At 36.5% G+C, this 21636-nt stretch overlaps 2 protein-coding genes across 46 annotated transcripts in view; both read left to right on the top strand.

Moving 5' to 3' along the window:
• The first annotated feature begins 109 nt into the window (after positions 1-109).
• On the top strand, positions 110-7020 carry LOC107197104 (gastrula zinc finger protein XlCGF57.1). The gene is made up of 3 exons (XM_015602640.3): positions 110-166; positions 1873-2012; positions 2636-7020. Exons 2-3 carry the CDS (start codon positions 1886-1888, stop codon positions 3886-3888), a joined length of 1380 nt encoding a protein of 459 aa, XP_015458126.3. The 5' UTR covers positions 110-166; positions 1873-1885; the 3' UTR covers positions 3889-7020.
• Positions 7021-10710: 3690 nt separating this feature from the next.
• LOC103036139 (putative leucine-rich repeat-containing protein DDB_G0290503) overlaps positions 10711-21636 on the top strand; it is a 73113-nt gene continuing 62187 nt past the window's right edge. For all 45 annotated transcript variants that reach the window (XM_049469306.1, XM_049469307.1, XM_049469308.1 and 42 more), the window contains exons 1-9: positions 10711-10807; positions 14560-14594; positions 14693-14714; positions 16686-16754; positions 16869-16958; positions 17119-17187; positions 18624-18707; positions 19835-19930; positions 20013-20096. In XM_049469306.1, coding sequence (XP_049325263.1) covers positions 10744-10807; positions 14560-14594; positions 14693-14714; positions 16686-16754; positions 16869-16958; positions 17119-17187; positions 18624-18707; positions 19835-19930; positions 20013-20096 — 613 coding nt within the window. In that variant the 5' untranslated portion in view covers positions 10711-10743. The remainder of the gene's footprint in view (positions 10808-14559; positions 14595-14692; positions 14715-16685; positions 16755-16868; positions 16959-17118; positions 17188-18623; positions 18708-19834; positions 19931-20012; positions 20097-21636) is intronic.

Below are 21636 nucleotides of genomic sequence, written 5' to 3'. Positions count from 1 at the left end.
TAACGTTTATTCAACGTTCTCTGCAGTTTGGATTGGTTTTAAAGAATCGACTCTTCAGTTCTCCATACTGTGTAATGAAAAACCTGAATCAAAGAGCCGATTCAGTGAATCGACTCACTCACACGCGACTCACCGCTAGCCGGAGCAGCTGCAGCTCGCTAACTCGGTAGCTAACTGTTTTTACCGCATTTCACACTGACATATATTCACTTTCCCGCGGTTTATTCTTCACGAATCGTGTATTTTATTATAGTTCAGGTCCACATTTACCTCAGATCTGCGATTAGAATGTTAGCTCTGCGGCTAATTTCCTACTTTTTCCCTCAGGTTAGCTTATTGTATTAGCCACCCTGCTAAGCTAAATAGCTAATAAACTACAGCTGCTGTGGTAGTTAGCTGGCTGTCTGGCTGGTAGAGCAGGGGGGGGGATGTTTGAAACAGTAGGATTTCTCTGTTATTCAGAGGAATTATCCAGATAACTGAGGTAACAAACGTTCCGCAGATGTTCTCCTGTCAAACAGAATGTATTAGTGCCCTTATCTGCATAAATCAGAGCCAGATTAAGACCTTCTGGACCTCCTGGTGGGCCTGAGATGGACAGTGAGTTTGTGGTGACCACCATATATTTTGCTAGTAAACCTCCTAGCGTATATAAATCTCTGTAAACCCAACTCTCCCTTCACTCATAACACTCCTCTGATAACACCAAACATTTAATAAACGTTAATTTGTTGGATTTTAACGATTGTGAGGATGGGAAAAAATAGCTAACATCGTTTTATTGGAATTGGTTACTGTGACACTGAATCAACGTTCATTTAAAAGATTTGAAAGATTTTTTACAATTATTGCATACACTTCTCACATAGCAAAGAACATTGTGTAAACGTTCGTTTAAAGACTTGGAAGTTGGGGCTTTTATTTAGTCCCCACATAGCAAAGAACATTGTGTAAACGTTACGGCACAGTTGCATTACACATTTTAATGCTGATTATGTAAATATAAACATTTAAGCAACCTTTTATAAACGCAAAAACAGTTGTGACATTGAATCAACGTTCATTTAAAATATTTGAATGGGGCTTTTATACAGTCCACACATAGCAAAGAACATTGTATACACATTAAATTACAGTTTATTACATATTTAATGCTGGTAATGTAAGAAAAAACAAGCTGCCTTTGAATCAACATTCTTTCAAAGACTTTAAATGTTTGGGGCTTTTGCTTTTACAATCTTGAGCTTTACAATTTTGGGCGAGGTAGATTTGGTTGACAAATATTCAGTGCATCCCTGCTCATTAGCACTACTAATGCCACAATTTACAGTAAAATATAAAGCCAAATACTAGAGATGGGTTATTTATAGATATTGTATTGAATAAGTTTTCATATCATATCAGCAATATTGTGGATATGATTAGTGCTTAAAGAATACTGACCCAACTGTACATTTCATTACAGAGAGCACAAAAATGCTATTAAATTGAATGATGTGCAGCAAAAATGTTATATAAGTCACTGTGCATATTTTATTTGGATGTTTGCAAGAATCTGTCGCTGCTGGTTAATTTGTCTGCAAGTCAAAACATGATAAATACTTTGTATTATAAGATTATCTTTAAATACTGTTATATAATATATTGCCATATTGCCCAGCTCTGTTGGTCTGTGATTATGTACACCAACTCTGCATGTCGATATTGGAATTATACTGTACTGACTAAAACTAATTTCATCCAGAATTATCATATATAAAAATTTAATCCTGATGTTTACAAAAACCATCAGAGCAGGACTAAAGATTAATCTGTTAATGAGTTTCGGTGTTGGACAGTTTTGGTTTGAGAGATTTCCTGACTTTGTTTTAGAGGAGATCTGGAGATGTCTGGAGTTAAGGAGGAGTGTGAGGAGTTCAGCGTGATGGAGGCGTCTGGAGTGAAGATCGAATACGTGGAGGAGGAGGAGCAAGAGGAAGAGGAGGAGGAAGATACTGAGGACGAGGAGGAAGGTCAGTGTTGACACTATAAACCACCTTTCTAGCAATTCCACAGCATCCACCGGTAATACCATAGCAACTGTTTAGCAAGAGCAAATCAACCACCTGGGGCATACTGTAGCAACCACTTTACCAGATAGAAACTGCTTATCAACTGCCTAGCAATCCCACAGCATCCACCGGTAATACCGTAGCAACTGCTTAGCAACAGCAAATCAACCTCTTGGGACGTAGCAACTGCCTAGTAATCTCTTAGCAACTATTGCGAATACTAAGGCAAATGTTTAGCAACCCAGTAGCAACCACTGAGAATACAAAAGCAACTGCTAAACAGTTGCTATGGAGTTGCTAAGCAACAGCAAAGCAACCACCTAATCATACCCTAGCAGCCACCTGGGAATGGGTTAAGCTGTGCAGTTACTCTGCATTTTTTTTTACAAAATATAGAAACAAATATTAGATACTCTACATTAAATCTGTTCACTGTTCACATCGTTTTCTGATTAATTCTCCTAAAATACCTAATTTTTAAATTTACGTTGAAACTGTTATGTTTATAATTTGTTTATAAACTTCTTGTTGTTTATATATTTATTAATACACTTATTTATGTATCTTTTTTATTGTTATTATAGAGTTATTACCATCTGGACCCATCAAACAGGAGCAGAAACCCGAGGTAAACCTGTTTCAGGAAGAATATGTTGAACAGGAACCCGAGCAGGATGGGGACAGCTTCAGTGCGCCCTTCGACCTGAGCGACCACCAGACAATTCATACCGGAGAAGGCCTTTTCATCTGCTCCGAGTGTGGGAAGACGTTCACCTCGGTGAGATCTCTGAAATCTCACATGGAGATACATGACGGAATCAAAAAACCACATCAGTGCTCTTACTGTGACTGGAGCTTCAAACAGCTGACGGATTTAAAACGCCACGAAACAGTTCATACCGGAGAAAAGCCGTACACCTGCCTGCACTGTGGAAAAAGCTTCTTAAAACCCAGCCTCCTCAGAAACCACCAGGTAGTTCATACCGGAGACAAGCCTTTCACCTGTACTCACTGCAGAAGTGCTTTTGCTACATTGAACGAACTCGAAGCCCACATGATGATTCATACCGGAGAAAAGCTGTTCACCTGCGTCGAATGCGGGACTGGGTTTTCAAAGTCGAGCCACCTTAAAACTCACATGATGATTCATACTGGAGAAAAGCCCTTCATCTGCACGGAGTGCGGCAAGGCTTTCGTCACGGCGAGACAGTTAAAACTGCACATGATGGTTCATACCGGAGAAAAGCCGTATTCTTGCCTCGAGTGTGGGAAAAGTTACGCAACTCCGCGACAATACAGAACGCACCTGATGAATCATACCGGAGAAAAGCCGTTTTCCTGCACCGAGTGCGGCAAGCGCTTCACCACCGGCGACGCTCTCACCAGACACATGTTTATTCATACTGGAAGGAAGCCCCATAAGTGCACCCTGTGCAACAGGAGCTTCGTACGCCTCTCTGACCTGAGAGATCACCAGAGAACTCATACCGGAGAGAAGCCCATCACCTGCAACATTTGCGGAAAGAACTTCACCACTGCCAAACGCCGCTCCTACCACATGTACGAACACACGGGCAAGAAACCCCACAAGTGCCCCCACTGCGAGAAGAGCTTCGTAAACCCCTCCAAGCTGAACGAGCACGTCAGAACTCATACCGGAGAGCGTCCGTTCAGCTGCACTTACTGCGGGAAGAAATCCACCACGCTATCCAACCTTAAGATCCACGTGAGGATTCATACCGGAGAGCGGCCGTACTCCTGCGCTCCCTGCGGCATCAGCTTTATGAGACTGGATAACTTGAAAGCACACCAGAAAAAAGAACACGCTCAACAATAACTCTAATGCTTTGAATTAATTTTTAATGTATAATAAATAATTTAATTTATCGCTATTACTATAGCACCACTTAAAACAACACCATTTTGCCAAAAGTATTCACTTGCCTGCTTTCTTGCGCTTACGAACTTTAGTGACCAAGGGTTTAACATGATATCCGGTGTTCCGGTGCCGAATTCAGCACCCCCGCCAGGAAAAGCACCCCCTCTTCTTGGATTTACTTTTTTTTTTTTTTTTAGAAAATGTAAATACCCAAGATACTGAAGCTACGCTGACTCCTAAGAAATGATGATAATTAGTCTTGTCTTCGTGGTGGTGCTTTTCCCATCTATGTAATGCTGCAGACCGGCGCCCCAGTGGGCGTGGCTAAAGGGCGGAGCATGTGTCAATCATTTTCGACTGCAGCCAATCAGATACTACACTTTCGTTGTCAATCACTTTTTATTAAGCCAATCCTCAGACAGACCAAGCTGTCCATCATTTTTTACTGCAGCCAATCACCTTAACAGATCTGTCAAAAGAAGGCGGAAACTGCATTGCTACCGGTTAAACGTAGCGCGATTTAAGCTTCTGAACAGCGGTGAAGCTGAATGTGTGTAAGTGTTTTACACAATACTACATTAACAGTTTAAACACATTTATGTGCTACTGTAGTTAGTCCTGCCTATATGCCGCTCTTAAACAGAAGTAACTGAATGAAAACGTTAGAAAAGCCCTGACTTTAGATATTTTTAAATCAAAGATTAAAATACTCGTTTTTCTGGAATGGCACTTTCGTGTTTTTTAATCGTGTATATGTGTGTGTGTGTGTGTGTGTGTGTGTACATATATATATATATATATATATGTACACACACACACACACACACATATACACGATATTCACTTTTCCTGGTGGGGGTGCTGAATTTGGCAACATAGCAGTGCTGAAATCTGCACCCCCGCCATTAAAGCAGCGCATACATACCGTCTTCTTGATAAAAGCGCTTTAACTTTACTTACAATTACACTTTAAGAGGGGGTGCTTTTCCTGGCAGGGGTGCTGAATTCAGCACAACACTGATACAACCTTTACAGCTATAACAGCATAATCAACTCATCTGGGAAGGCTTTCCACAAGGTTTAGGAGTGTGTTTATGGAAGATTTTTACCATTTTTCCAGAAAATAATTAATCCCAAAGCTGTTTTGTAAGGTTGAGGTCAGGACTCTGTGCAGCCCAGTCAAGTTCTTCCACCCCACACCATAATCCCATAATCCCCCCTCAACCAAACTTTACACTTTGCACTTTGCAGCAAAACACAGTACGAACACACGAGCAAGAGCAGTGCTTGGTCAATCCTTCCAAGTCAAACAAGCACTTCAGAACTCATACTGGATAACACACATTCATCTGCATTTACTGCGGGAAGCAATCCACTACGCTGTCCAACCGTAAGATCCACAGGAAGATTCATACTGGAAAGGAAGACTCCAGTCCAACAGCTGTTCAAATGTGCCACCCTTGTACAAATGTGACCTTTTAAAAAAAAATTACATAAGTAATAGCATGGGTACTAAATATATAATGTTTTGCACCATATATATATAATTTTCATTTATTTAAAAAATGTATTAATATCATATATATATTAAATATCAATACCAAGTTCAATACCATTGCTCAGATGAAAGCTAACAATTGAGCAGTTCCTAAACTTTCCTTAACTTTAATTTTTGTTTAAAAACTTTTGGTACTTATGGTAAAAATGAAAGCCTGTCATTACCATCACCTTGTTTCATTACCTACCTTGAAAATATTTTTTCTATCGGTAATGATTGAGTAATTAATGACTTTTTTTTTTTATCTTTTCCGAAAAATGTTATGTACTTTTTAACATTGTTCAACAGCTAGTATAAGATGAGTTTGAAAAATACACATAAATAACATGAAGTAATATATATTTAGTGAAATGATAGTGTAACAAATAAGCAGTATTGATGCTGAATAAATTCTATTAATGTCATTTCTACATATTGTCATGTATGTTACAATGTAGTGTTAACAAAAAAAGATCATCACAAAAATCACAGGCTGTAATGATGGTAATGTTGTGGAGATTAACATACAGAAAAGCTAGTGAAAACGAAGCCTTGAAATTATACATTATGTATATGGGTAATTATTCAATAAGTGTAACTTTTACATCCCCAGTATAAGTTATATATTGCATAACAAATTATTTACAAAAACAGGGTAATTTATTATAATATGTGATTTATAATGAACAATGTTTTATTTAAGTTTCTAAATAAAGAGTTTAGCATGTTTAATTTATACAGTATATTTCTGTTCTCAGCATTACTATCATTTCTGTAAACTTATCTAATTTATCTTAAGAATTTTTTGCAAGGCAACACTTGTGTAATACATCGGCATTTCGTTATTTTGTTACGTTTCGATATGTTGTAAATATGTTGACTCTTCTGAAACTGATGAACATCTTTTCCACGACCACAGGATGAGTCTTTCTGCATGGTTGTTTAACAACTGAGAAGCTACTCCCTGCATCAGTTAGGGTTAAATAACTTGTTGCAGATGAAACACATTAATCACCCATACAGTAATTATTATCCAATGGGAGGCTCTTACCTATGTGGTTGTGAGTTTATTCTTTATTAATTATGTCGTTACTCACCGAAAGTGCTTTTATTTCGCTTTTTATTTTCCGCCAAATAATTTTGGTTGCCAAATATTTGCTTTATCCTTCAATTTAAATGCGTTGTCCTTCCTGCTGTTGGTGATGTGGGTTTATTCAGCATCAGCACTGGTAGTATCTTAAAACTACAAAAATCACTTAAATAACATAAAAAGTAAATAAAGTATATAAAGTGTATACTAGCTCTTGATCACTGTTAGAAAGTGTGTCCCAATTTTGTATCAAGTATTAATATAATTGAGTGTTTGAGTGTGTTGAAGTGTGCAGTAGTATAGATAGCAGTATATATCCACGATACAGTGTGGCTACGACGAACACTATTAACCCAATGCAATGGGAAATTAAGTGGGAGGGGCTATTCGTCTGCTTTGTAATACAACTGTGCATTTGTTTGTATAATATATATTTACAATAAATAAATATACCTGTATTGTATTATTATGTGTGTGGTAGTGATGTTATTATGGTTTTTGTTAGTCACCAGTCCTGCCGGTGGCGCTGTGGGCTTATTGTAATTTTAATGGTAAAATAGCAGCAAATATGACATAATACATTTTTCTTTGGGGACTACTTTTTGAAACACTACGCCTGCATTTTGCATACGTATATTTAACAACGGGAAAAGTAGAACTTGCTTGGCTCGAAATGAGCAAAAGTCGCATTAATTCTCTTAATTAATCATAGGTGTGTTTTAGGTATAACACTTTCCATTCTCTTTAAGAGTAGATCAGGTGAGCTCTGACTTTGGTGGATTGCTATTGTAACGGTGCAGCTACCTGGATGTGTTCAACAAACTCTTCTCAGCAGAGGAAACTGAGCTGCTGGTTGACGCTGTGAAGGAGCTCCAGCAGCTCATTTACGGGAACAGCAATGTTATTTTATTTACTATTCTGTTTATTGTTGATGTAAAAGTTTGTGCTGCTGTGTGTTCATGTGTGTGTAATAAGTGGGGGTGTACGCTCGGCTCGGCACGGCGCCTGTGTTACCGAGATAGCGATGAACGTCTGACTGTTGGCGTCTGTCTAGGTTGTATTCAGTCAGTGGAGCTCCTGTGTTTTCTGTTACCAAGATAAACAAGCAAAACTCCAGAAATGTACCTGAACACACCTCATTTCCAGAACACCACGCCCATCAGTGTAGATATATTCAGAAGATCTGCTGCTGTTTAAACCAGACAGGAGGAAGGAGTGAAAATGCACTGTTGGCAAGGTATAAGATAGCGATAAGCATCACAACGCACCTTGTACAGGGTGTACGATAGGGCCCTGTATTCTCTACAGTAAAACTTTGTAAATGTTAGTGTGAGCAGTTCCTGTATTGTGTTCTAGCCGTGTCATTAGCCCATTGCAACAGTCCTCTATATCTCCCACATCGGTTCTAGGCGTGACGCAGGGTTCTCCTTTTCAGATGTTCTGTGGGAGAGAGATTACGACCGTTATGCTTGTGCAACAGGTCAGGTTCATGCTCAGTTCTGTATGGTACAGGTTGCAGACCTGGAACAAACTAAAAGATTAAAAATATTTAAAAGAAAATCATAAATATAAGCATTTTTGAAGTTGAGACTGTGTGAGAAAATGCAAAAATGTATATACTGTGCATCTAGTCCTGCATTTCAGGCCTTTGATACCTTATATGATAACATTACAGTGGGATGAGGCCAATTTGTAGCTACTAAATAAATAATTATGTGATTCCAAACAGGTGATTATAACTATGATTTGGTATGAAAGCAGTAAAAATCTTAGAGCAGATGATCTCCAGTTTGGTAACAAACTCATGATAAAATGATTGAAATATATATATATATATATAAAAAAAACAATATTCCATAAAAAAAAACTGGGAGGGATTTGCATATTTTTCCCTCTACATTCCATAATATTAATTCCATAGAATTAAACCATTCAAAGAAATAGGGAGGAGTTTCATTGTGTAAAGAATATTATTTTCTCAGGAGTTTGTCTGTGTAAAACATTTCACAGTTCTACTCAGTGATAAAACTCCGGCATCCGGACTGCAATTGAAAAAACAGGAGGATCAGTGAGTTTTTAGGCTTTTTTTCTCGGTCACATGACCTCATTGTGGTGTTCAGTAGCTCCTCCATTTCCACTCGCTGTTGTGTTTTTAAAGCGGATCTCCGTGGAAACCACGGTGCGCCCAAAGTGTAATTACGGTGCGCAGCAGTTGATAAATATCTGTTTTATTAAAGACGAGGAGACGAAACTCAGAGATGTGCCTCCGGACGGGACTAAAATTACCGGAGGAGCACGGAGTTCAGAGAAAAACAGTAGATAATTCAGCCTGTAATTTTCTCAGAGGACGTCTGAGAAAAACACCTACATGATCGTTCTGGACGGGAATAAAATCACAGAGGATAAAAAAAACATAAAAGAGAAAATTACCCAGAACCCCCTGAGAAACTAATCCCATCTGGATAGGGATTAAACTGAACCCTTGTATCTTTAATCTGAACCTGGTTTACAAATGTTTTTAGGACATATGGTACTAAATTGTTGTTTTGTTCCCAATTCTTGTTAGTGTGGGTTAAGGTTAGGGGAAAGTTTTAGGACTACTTGATCCTTCCCTCAGTTTTTTAGAGGAACACTCCAAACAGAGGACTATGAGAATCACCAGCAAGATGGTGCAACACAAGAGACCAAAGAAACCCACAAATTTGAATATTTTCCTTGTTAGAAATTATGTTAACCAGCATATAACCATAGTTTAATGTCTAGTTTCAATGTTTTATGGCCTTATTTTCTTCTTATTTTAATCAACAGTAGTTTGTGTCAGTAACTAGTGAGCTAACTAACTTTCCTGTTCCACCTTAAATGGTGCAACAGACAGCAGAGGCTGCAGCATTTAAAAAATAAAAGCTACGTTTAGCTCTTCATCGTAGAGGAATTAAGGAATGTTATTCAGCAGTTAGGTTGCTGAACTTGACAACTCTTGTTGAACTTGGCAATTCTTTTGTGTTCCGAGAGGAAGGGTTACCCTCAAAAACAAGGGGTAGTGTACAAAGGAGAAATGGAGTTTGACCTTAGTCTCTGAACACAGTCCACAGTAGTTCTGCAGACCTTTAGGCCTAAATTTAAGGAGAACTTCGGTGTGAAATTGACTTTTGTTGTAGTAAAACATGATAAAGAGTACTAACTTTCAGGGCATATTTTGCCCCAATAAATAGCTTTTTCCACCGTTATCCAGCTCAAAGTAGCTGCACGCCTCATTTGTAGAATCCGGAGAGCCCTGACATTTAAAACGAGGCATTAATAACTTAAAAACTTCACAAGAAGCTCATTAAAAATGAATTTTTACACTGTTTACAACCCATCTCCGTAAAGTAAAGTCATTATCAGTACAGTGATGGCGGTTCCCGGATGAAGCTAAGGTTAGGGAATGTAAACAGTGTTTTTTAATGAGCTTCTTGTGCACTTTTTAAGTTATTAAAGCCTTGTTTTAAATATCAGGGCTCTCCAGATTCTACCAATGACGTGTGGAGCTACTTTGAGTCTGGATAACGGTGTAAAAAGAGATTTATCTGCAGGGGCAAATGGATGCCCCGAAGTGCTCGTTGTACAGAGTTCTGGGCAAAAAGCACAAAATTACTGGATCTCAGAAAGCTGTAGGAGAGCAGAGGTGAGCTATTCAACAAAGGTTAGCCCTTTTTATCATGTTTTACTACAACCAAAGTCAATTTCCTTCTGTCTCCTTTATGTGAGTTTGTGACATAGTCCCTAGTATCCCCTCAACGGAACAACCCTCAACCCAGAAAGGGACTTGAACCCAAGACCCCAGCGCTAGGAGGTGAACATGCTAACCACTAAGCCCCTGTGCCAAACCCTGTTCTGGGTGTGATCAGAATGACCCAGTTAGCAAACACAGATGGGTCCTGCGGTCAAGAAACGATCAGGAGATCAGTCTCAGGCTACTGGCGTCGCCACGTTTATGCAGCATCACCTTAAGAGTCGTTCTGAGAGAAGATGACCCTAAAGATGAGCAAGTCATCCTGCCGGTTGTGAAACAGGTGGAGGATGACTCCACCCGGTGCAGAGTAACGGCCCAGCGGGGTTACGTAACGCCCCGGGGGCAGGAGAGCGGCGGGGTACTAAAGCCCCCGCTGGTCCGGACCCGGCCGTAGAGTTCCTCAGAGCTGAAACCATGGGCTGGATCCAGCTGCTCCTGCTCGGCTTCCTGAGCTCCTGCTTCACCTGCTCCTCCGGCGGTAAGAGTAATACATACTGCACTAATACATACTGCTCTAATACATACTGCACTAATACATACCACACTAATACATACTGCTCTAATACATACTGCACTAATACATACCACACTAATACATACTGCACTAATACATACTGCACTAATACATACCGCACTAATACATACTGCACTAATACATACCGCACTAATACATACCACACTAATACATACTGCACTAATACATACTGCACTAATACATACCGCACTAATACATACTGCACTAATACATACCGCACTAATACATACTGCACTAATACATACCGCACTAATACATACTGCACTAAAACATGCTGCACTAATACATACTGCACTAATACATACTGCACTAATACATACTGCACTAATACATACCGCACTAATACATACTGCACTAAAACATGCTGAACTAATACATACTGCACTAAAACATTCTGCACTAATACACATACTGCACTAATACATACTGCACTAATACATACCGCACTAATACATACTGCACTAAAACATACTGCACTAATACATACTGCACTAAAACATTCTGCACTAATACATACCACACTAATACATACTGCACTAATACATACTGCACTAATACATACTGCACTAATACATACTGCACTAAAACATTCTGCACTAATACATACTGCACTAATACATACCACACTAATACATACTGCACTAAAACATTCTGCACTAATACATACCACACTAATACATACTGCACTAAAACATTCTGCACTAATACATACTGCACTAAAACATTCTGCACTAATACATACTGCACTAAAACATTCTGCACTAATACATACTGCACTAAAACATTTTGCACTAATACATACTGCACTAAAACATTCTGCACTAATACATACTGCACTAATATATACTGCACTAAAACATTCTGCACTAATACATACTGCACTAATTTATACTGCACTAAAACACATACTGCACTAATACATACTGCTCTAATTTATACTGCACTAATATATACTGCACTAAAACATTCTGCACTAATACATACTGCTCTAATTTATACTGCACTAATACATACTGCACTAATATATACTGCACTAAAACATGCTGCTCTAATACATACTGCACTAATACATACCACACTAATACATACTGCACTAATACACATACTGCACTAATACATACTGCACTAATACATACTGCACTAATACACATACTGCACTAATACATACTGCACTAATACATACTGCACTAAAACATACTGCACTAATACATACTGCTCTAATACATACCGGACTAATACATACCGCACTAAAACATGCTGCACTAATACATACTGCACTAATACATACTGCACTAATATATACCGCACTAATACATACTGCACTAATACATACTGCACTAATACATACCGCACTAAAACATGCTGTACTAATACATTCTGCACTAATACATACTGCACTAATACATACTACACTAATACATACTGCTCTAATACATACTGCACTAATACATACCGGAACAGTGATTATTACTGAGTAATATCTGATCAGAATAAAACTTAAAAATCGAACAGGAGTCCAGAACCTCAAACTGAACCGTAGGTACAATATCCAGTATGAAGTCTTTTTTAATTGCCATTAATAACCAGTATGAAGCTCTAATAACATTAATAACCAGTATAAAGTTTTATAATAATATAATATTCATTCATATCCAGTGTGAAACAGAACTTATTTCTGTATATTAGCGCTGTTAGAACTGTATACTATAAATTCTGGATATCAGTGTTATTAGAGCTTCATACTGGATATTTATATCTTTATAAATTAAATCTGAATATCAATGTTATTACAGCTTTATTCTAGATGTTAATGTTATTACAGTAGAGCTTCATACTGGATATTAAAATTATTACAGTAGAGCTTCATTCTGGATAGTTATGTTAATAAAACTTTTTTTTCTGTATACTAATGTAGTTAGAGCTTCATACTGGATATTGTTATTACAGTAGAACCTCAGTTCATACTGGATATTAATGATATTATAGTAAAATTTTATTCTGGATATGAATGTTATTACAGTAGAACTTCATTCTGGATATTAATGTTATCAGAACTTCATTCTGGATATTAATGTTATTATGAGCTTTGTTCTGGTGTATATATTGAGAGTTTTGCTATATTGTGATTGTTTAATTGTGTTATTTGTTGTTATATTATTTGTTAATTGTGATATGTATTGTGATTGTTTAATTGTGTTATGTATTGTGATTGTTTAATTGTGTTATGTATTGTGATTGTTTAATTGTGATATGTATTGTGATTGTTTAATTGTGTTATGTATTGTGATTGTTTAATTGTGTTATTTATTGTGATTGTTTAATTGTGTTATGTATTGTGATTGTTTAATTGTGTTATGTATTGTGATTGTTTACTTGTTTAATTGTGTTATGTATTGTGATTGTTTAATTGTGTTATGTATTGTGATTGTTTAATTGTGTTATGTATTGTGATTGTTTCATTGTTTAATTGTGTTATGTATTAATTGTGTTATGTATTGTGATTGTTTAATTGTGTTATGTATTGTGATTGTTTCATTGTTTAATTGTGTTATGTATTGTGATTGTTTAATTGTGTTATGTATTGTGATTGTTTAATTGTGTTATGTATTGTGATTATTTAATTGTTTAATTGTGTTGTGTATTGTGATTGTTTAATTGTTTAATTGTGTTATGTATTGTGATTGTTTAATTTTGTTATGTATTGTGATTGTTTAATTGTGTTATTTATTGTGATTGTTTAATTGTGTTATGTATTGTGATTGTTTAATTGTGTTATGTATTGTGATTGTTTAATTGTTTAATTGTGTTATGTATTGTGATTGTTTAATTGTGTTATGTATTGTGATTGTTTAATTGTGTTATGTATTGTGATTGTTTAATTGTGTTATGTATTGTGATTGTGTAATTGTTAATTGTGTTATGTATTGTTATTGTTTAATTGTTAATTGTTTTATGTATTGTGATTATTTAATTGTTTAATTGTGTTATGTATTGTGATTGTTTAATTGTGTTGTGTATTGTGATTGTTTAATTGTTAATTGTGTTATGTATTGTGATTGTTTAATTGTGTTATGTATTGTGATTGTTTAATTGTGATATGTATTGTGATCGTTTAATTGTGTTATGTATTGTGATTGTTTAATTGTGTTATGTATTGTGATTGTTTAATTGTTAATTGTGTTATGTATTGTGATTGTTTAATTGTGTTATGTATTGTGATTGTTTAATGGTTTAATTGTGTTATGTATTGTGATTGTTTAATTGTTTAATTGTGTTATGTATTGTGATTGTTTAATTGTTAACTGTGTTATGTATTGTGATTGTTAATTGTGTTATGTATTGTGAGTGTTTAATTGTGTTATGTATTGTGATTGTTTAATTGTGTTATGTATTGTGATTGTTTAATTGTGTTATGTATTGTGATTGTTTAACTGTGTTATGTATTGTGATTGTTTAATTGTGTTATGTATTGTGATTGTTTAATTGTGTTATATATTGTGATTGTTTAACTGTGTTACGTATTGTGATTGTTTAATTGTGATATGTATTGTGATTGTTTAATTGTGATATGTATTGTGATTGTTTAATTGTTAATTGTGTTATATATTGTGATTGTTTAATTGTGTTATGTATTGTGATTGTTTAATTGTGTTATGTATTGTGATCGTTTAATTGTGTTATGTATTGTTTTTCAGTGTGGGGTTATAGAATAGAGAGAAGCCCGGATGAGGTGAGTGTGATTATGTAATATCACCCCTCCTCTCTGATGTTATAGAGGATAAACTGGATTAAATCTAATGTCTGATTTTTGTTTTCTGTGTAATTCAGAGGTTCAGGCAGCTGTGTGAAGGTGAGTAAATCACTTTACTAATTTATTTATCTCAGATTAAAATAATCCACTGTTTATTTACAGTAAAGGGATTAATTATAACCACGATTCTTTATCTCCTGATACTGAACTCTAACTAAACTCTGTAATTTAAGTTAGTTAAAGTTACGCTTATCATTATTTCCTGCTAGTTTTTATTAACCTACAGACAGATCAGTCAGTGTTACGTTTATCAGTTTAATTTTCTGACTGTTTCAGGCTAAATTTGAACATGTTAAATTGGGTATAAAATTTATTTTTTTAATTTTTTTCAATTTACTTTAAGTGAAGAAGAAACTGATCTGTTCGCTAACAGAACTGAAAAAATGATCTTCTCTCCATTTTTGCATTATGTAACAAACATCTAATGGTATGATGCAGCTTACTTTTGGAAAGTTTGGAAAAATAAAAAGTTTTTCTACTGTATGTTTCTGTCCCTTCCAATCAGAATTTAGAGTGAAAAAAGAGTTAGTACAAGTTTATTACGTTTATTTAGACCTAGTACAACAGTATTACATCATTTTCTCATTTTTTCTGAAATTCTGATTGTGAGGTGCAGAAAAAAGTAGAAAACTGGACAAAAATGAACAAAAAAGACTAAATCTATTTTTGCTGAACAAAATGTACAAAATGAAATACACTAATATATATTATTATATTGTTTTTGTCTTGTATTTAGCCTCAAATCACCAAAGTATTGAACTGATTTGTTCTTTACACTGACCAAGTTTTTCTGAAATTCATATTTTGAGCGACTTAAAGCCGCAATTTATAAGATTTCAGCTTTTAAATAAAAAAAATGCAGACACATCAAAATATTATAATAAATTACATTACATTACATTACATTACATTTGGCAGACGCTTTTGTCCAAAGCGACTTACAATAGTTGAGTACAATGTAAAATAAGTTTAAAGGTAAAACATCTTTGGATAGGGATAAAAGGAGGACAAAGGGGAATAATAGGATAGAGGAGTGAAGGAGAGGAAGAAGGAAATGAGGTTAGAAGTAGTTAGTTAGTTAGAGGTGTTAGGAGAGTAAGAGCTCTTTGAAGAGCTCTGTCTTCAGGAGTTTATTAAAGATAGCGAGAGATTCTCCTGATCTGGTAGTAGAAGGTAGTTAGTTAGAGGTGTTAGGAGAGTAAGTGATCTTTGAAGAGCTCAGTCTTCAGGAGTTTATTAAAGATAGCGAGAGATTCTCCTGATCTGGTAGTAGAAGGTAGTTAGTTAGAGGTGTTAGGAGAGTAAGTGCTCTTTGAAGAGCTCTGTCTTCAGGAGTTTATTAAAGATAGTGAGAGATTCTCCTGATCTGGTAGTAGAAGGTAGTTAGTTAGAGGTGTTAAGAGAGTAAGTGCTCTTTGAAGAGCTCAGTCTTCAGGAGTTTATTAAAGATAGCGAGAGATTCTCCTGATCTGGTAGTGGAAGGTAGTTAGTTAGAGGTGTTAGGAGAGTAAGTGCTCTTTGAAGAGCTCTGTCTTCAGGAGTTTATTAAAGATAGTGAGAGATTCTCCTGATCTGGTAGTGGAAGGTAGTTTGTTCCACCATTGGGGAACTCTGTATGAGAACAGTCTGGATTGCTTTGTGTAAATAGCATGAATGTGTTTCTGCTGCAACAGTGAAAAGCCATATATATATATATATATATATATATATATATTAGTTTAAAATACAGAGTGGTCTGGCAGGTCCCTGGATCTTATTTTTTGGCTATAATGACATTTGCAGGTTATCTGAAGAACCGTTCTGATGCTAATTCTGGATAAAATCACCAGATTTATTCACTCTGAAAAGAGTCTTCACTCCAGTAAATGCATTAAACTTTAATAGTTTAAACTCTTTAATATTCTCAGTGCAATTAAACAATAATTCCTAAACTTCCAGACTGTGGCTGTAAATGAGCATTGCTGTGAGGAGGTGTGATTGTATGTGATGATGTGATGATGTGATTATCAGGTGTGGAGGTGGAGCTGAAGAACTGTAATCTCAGGCTGGCGGAGAAAATCAAAAACACCACAGGCATCGGTGAGATCATCTGAACCCTCAGATCTTTACTTTCTGAGGTTTCTGCAGTAATTAAAGCTCTGTGATGTCTCTCTGTCTGTCTGTCTGTCTGTCTGTCTGTCTGTCTGTCTGTAGAGAAGGAAATGTTCACTCTGAAGAGGCAGCTCAGACAGTTGAGACTCACCTGTAAAGATGCGTCTCAGGCCGCCTCCGTCCAGATCTCAGGTACGTCTCACCTTTCACTCGCCGTTTCTCTTTATTTACTCAGGATTTAACAGGTTTATCATGTGAAACGATCGATCGAATGTTGTATCGACTGAGTGTTAAATTTGTGTATAGAGAGTTTAGAGTGAAGCTCCTGCTGACTGTAGTTTATTATCTCCAGCTCTCCAGAATCAGCTGGACAGTCTGTTAAAGCAGCTCGGAGAAAGTACCTCAGGTCCTGCTAACGAAGGTACGTAAAAATATATATTTTATATATCAGTGACTGTTTCACTCTTTACCGTATAATAATAAAAATAGCATATTGTGTATTACAGTGCAATTCATCACAAGATGACAAAATATAATGTATAGGGTATATTAATAGGGAATGTTAATTCCTAGATGACGCTGTATAGGATATGTTAATTCCTAGATGACTCTGTATAGGGTATGTTAATTCCTAGATGACGCTGTATAGGGTATGTTAATTCCTAGATGACGCTGTATAGGATATGTTAATAGGGTATGTTAATTCCTAGATGACTCTGTATAGGGTATGTTAATTCCTAGATGGCACTGTACAGGGTTTGTTAATAGGGTATGTTAATTCCTAGATGACTCTGTATAGGATATGTTAATAGGGTATGTTAATTCCTAGATGACTCTGTATAGGGTATGTTAATTCCTAGATGACTCTGTATAGGGTATGTTAATTCCTAGATGACGCTGTATAGGGTATGTTAATTCCTAGATGACTCTGTATAGGGTATGTTAATTCCTAGATGACTCTGTATAGGATATGTTAATAGGGTATGTTAATTCCTAGATGACTCTGTATAGGGTAGGTTAATTCCTAGATGACTCTGTATAGGGTATGTTAATAGGGTATGTTAATTCCTAGATGACTCTGTATAGGGTATGTTAATTCCTAGATGGCACTGTACAGGGTTTGTTAATAGGGTATGTTAATTCCTAGATGACTCTGTATAGGATATGTTAATAGGGTATGTTAATTCCTAGATGACGCTGTATAGGGTATGTTAATTCCTAGATGACTCTGTATAGGGTAGGTTAATTCCTAGATGACTCTGTATAGGGTAGGTTAATAGGGTATGTTAATTCCTAGATGACTCTGTATAGGGTATGTTAATTCCTAGATGGCACTGTACAGGGTTTGTTAATAGGGTATGTTAATTCCTAGATGACGCTGTATAGGATATGTTAATAGGGTATGTTAATTCCTAGATGACGCTGTATAGGGTATGTTAATTCCTAGATGACTCTGTATAGGGTAGGTTAATTCCTAGATGACGCTGTATAGGATATGTTAATAGGGTATGTTAATTCCTAGATGACGCTGTATAGGGTATGTTAATTCCTAGATGACTCTGTATAGGGTAGGTTAATTCGTAGATGACTCTGTATAGGGTAGGTTAATTCCTAGATGACTCTGTATAGGATATGTTAATAGGGTATGTTAATTCCTAGATGACGCTGTATAGGGTATTTTAATTCCTAGATGACTCTGTATAGGGTAACTTAATAGGGTATGTTAATTCCTAGATGACACTCTATAGAGTATATTGATTCCTAAATTACTCTGTATAGGGTATTTTAATTCCTAGATGACTGTGTATAGGGTATGTTAAGTGAATAATAGAAGGGTTTTAACTCTGTTCTCCACAGTTATGATCATAATGAAGAAATACATCAACATGAAGAAGCTGGAGATGGACATGACCATGCAGAGCGACACGTCCAAGATCTCACGTGAGTTCCAGCAGAAGTACAGAGAGGAGTGATAGTGTTTAGTTGGAGAATGATGGTATCATCATTCTCCAACTAAACACCATCATTCTCCAACTAAACACCATCATTTTCCAACTAAACACCATCATTCTCCAACTAAACACCATCATTCTCCAACTAAACACCATCATTTTCCAACTAAACACCATCATTTTCCAAATAAACATCAACGTTCTACAACTAAACACCAGCATTCACCAACTAAACACCATCATTCTCCAACTAAACACCATCATTCTCCAACTAAACACCAACATTCTCCAACTTACCACCATCATTTTCCAACTTACCACCATCATTTTCCAACTAAACACCATCATTCTCCAACTAAACACCAACATTCTCCAACTAAACCCCAAACATTCTCTAACTAAACACCAACATTCTCCAACTAAACACCATCATTCTCCAACTAATCACCATCATTCTTCAACTAAACACCATCATTCTCCAACTAAACACCATCATTCTCCAACTAAACACCATCATTCTTCAACTAAACACCATAATTCTCCAACTTAACACCATCATTCTTCAACTAAACACCATCATTCTCCAACTAAACACCATAATTCTCCAACTAAACACCATCATTCTTCAACTAAACACCATCATTCTGCAACTAAACACCATCATTCTCCAACTAAACACCAACATTCTCCAACTTAACACCATAATTCTTCACTAAACACCAACGTTCTCCAACTAAACACCAACATTCTCCAACTAAACACCATTATTCTCCAACCAAACACCATAATTCTCCAACTAATCACCATCATTCTTCAACTAAACACCATAATTCTCCAACTAAACACCATCATTCTCCAACTAAACACCAACATTCTCCAACTTAACACCATAATTCTTCACTAAACACCAACATTCTCCAACTAAACACCAACATTCTCCAACTAAACACCATCATTCTCCAACTAAACACCATCATTCTCCAACTAAACACCATCATTCTCCAAGTAAACACCAATGTTCTCAAACTTAACATTCTAGTTGGAGAACGTTGGTGTTTAGTTGGAGAACGTTGGTGTTTAGTTGATTTTAACGGATTGTTGTATTTGCTGGGTCAGTGATGCAGGATCAGCTGAAGGCTCTGGAGGCGGAGTTAAAGCAGAAGACTGCGGCGCTGAAGGAGGTGAAGTGTTCGGCGGATGGTGGAGGTGAAGGTGAGTATCGCTCTCTCTCTTCTCCAGCGTTCACTCTCTCGCTCGCCCACATTAACACTGCTCTTACCTGTGATCCGGACAGAGGCGGAGATCAGCCGGATTGTGGAGGAGATTAATAAGCTGAGTCTGGAAGGTTCAACCTCTGCAGAAATAAGCCGACTCGCAGGTACGTAAAATCAAAATAAGAGTCTTTCACTCCTTTTAAACCTCCTGTCTGGTTTAAACAGCAGCAGATCTTCTGAATATATCTACACTGATGGGCGTGGTGTTCTGGAAATGAGGTGTGTTCAGGTACATTTCTGGAGTTTTATCTTGTTTATCTTGGTAATAGAAAACACAGGAGCTCCACTGACTGAATACAACCTAGACAGACGCCAGCAGTCAGACGCTCATCGCTATCTCAGTAACACAGGCGCTGTGCCGAGCCGAGCGTACACTCCACTTATTACACACACATGAACACACAGCAGCACAAACCCAACTTTTACATCAACAATAAACAGAATAGTAAATAAAATAACATTGCTGTTCCCGTAAATGAGCTGCTGGAGCTCCTTCACAGCGTCAACCAGCAGCTCAGTTTCCTCTGCTGAGAAGAGTTTGTTGAACACGTCCAGGTAGCTGCACCGTTACAATAGCAATCCACCAAAGACAGAGCTCACCTGATCTACTCTTAAAGAGAATGATGAGCAAGAGACACTCTGATTGGTTTATTATTTCATGTTATGCCCAAAAATTTAATAACCACACCCATCATTAATTAAGATAATTAGTGCATGACTTTTGCTTGTTTCTAAGTGCGCAAGCTGTATTTTCCCATTGTTACGATAGAGAAGACACACTGACACGCTCTTAATCAAGGTGCGTGGTTGACGGCTCGCCTACAGATCATTAAAATAGTTCTTTTCCAAAACCTCTGTTCTACTTTATAACATGTTTCAGATGACGCTCTGATATGGGTAAATATAACGATGCTGGTACGCGAGCACTGAAAATGCAATAAGCTCTATATAAAGTGATATATACCACAAATCACAAATAAACCAGTGGGTTTGGGAAGATAATAAATAGTGTATTGGTTTCATCTACAGACCAAAATAGGTAATTATCTGATTTTTCCCATCTCTTTAACTACCTATAATTATCATTACCTGTTATTACAGTCATATGAAAAAGTTTGGGCACCCCTATTAATCTTTATCATTTTTAGTTGTAAATATTTGGGTGTTTGCAGCAGCCATTTCAGTTTGATATATCTAATAACTGATGGACACAGTAATATTTCAGGATTGAAATGAGGTTTATTGTACTAACAGAAAATGTGCAATATGCATTAAACCAAAATTTGACCGGTGCAAAAGTATGGGCACCCTTATCATTTTATTGATTTGAATACTCCTAACTACTTTTTACTGACTTAATGAAGAACAAATTGGTTTGGTAACCTCATTGAGCTTTGTACTTCATAGCCAGGTGTATCCAATCATGAGAAAAGGTATTTAAGGTGGCCAATTGCAAGTTGTTCTCCTATTTGAATCTCCTCTGAAGAGCGGCATCATGGGCTCATCAAAACAACTCTCCAATGATACTTTTGCACCGGTCAAATTTTGGTTTAATGCATATTGCACATTTCAATCCTGAAATATTACTGTGTTCATCAGTTATTAGATATATCAAACTGAAATGGCTGTTGCAAACACCCAAAT

Source organism: Astyanax mexicanus, chromosome 21 (genome assembly GCF_023375975.1).
Source record: "Astyanax mexicanus isolate ESR-SI-001 chromosome 21, AstMex3_surface, whole genome shotgun sequence".
In the NCBI taxonomy this organism is placed as follows: Eukaryota; Metazoa; Chordata; class Actinopteri; order Characiformes; family Acestrorhamphidae; genus Astyanax; species Astyanax mexicanus.
Note: the sequence above shows the minus strand (reverse complement) of the source record. Positions and strands in the feature narration are given on the sequence as shown.

Excerpts from the sequence above, each read along its gene's own strand:
- LOC107197104 (XM_015602640.3), top strand. The coding sequence starts at position 1,886 with ATGTCTGGAGTTAAGGAGGAGTGTGAGGAGTTCAGCGTGATGGAGGCG. Across the intron at positions 2,013-2,635 it reads TACTGAGGACGAGGAGGAAG|AGTTATTACCATCTGGACCC; the intron begins GTCAGTGTTGAC and ends TTGTTATTATAG.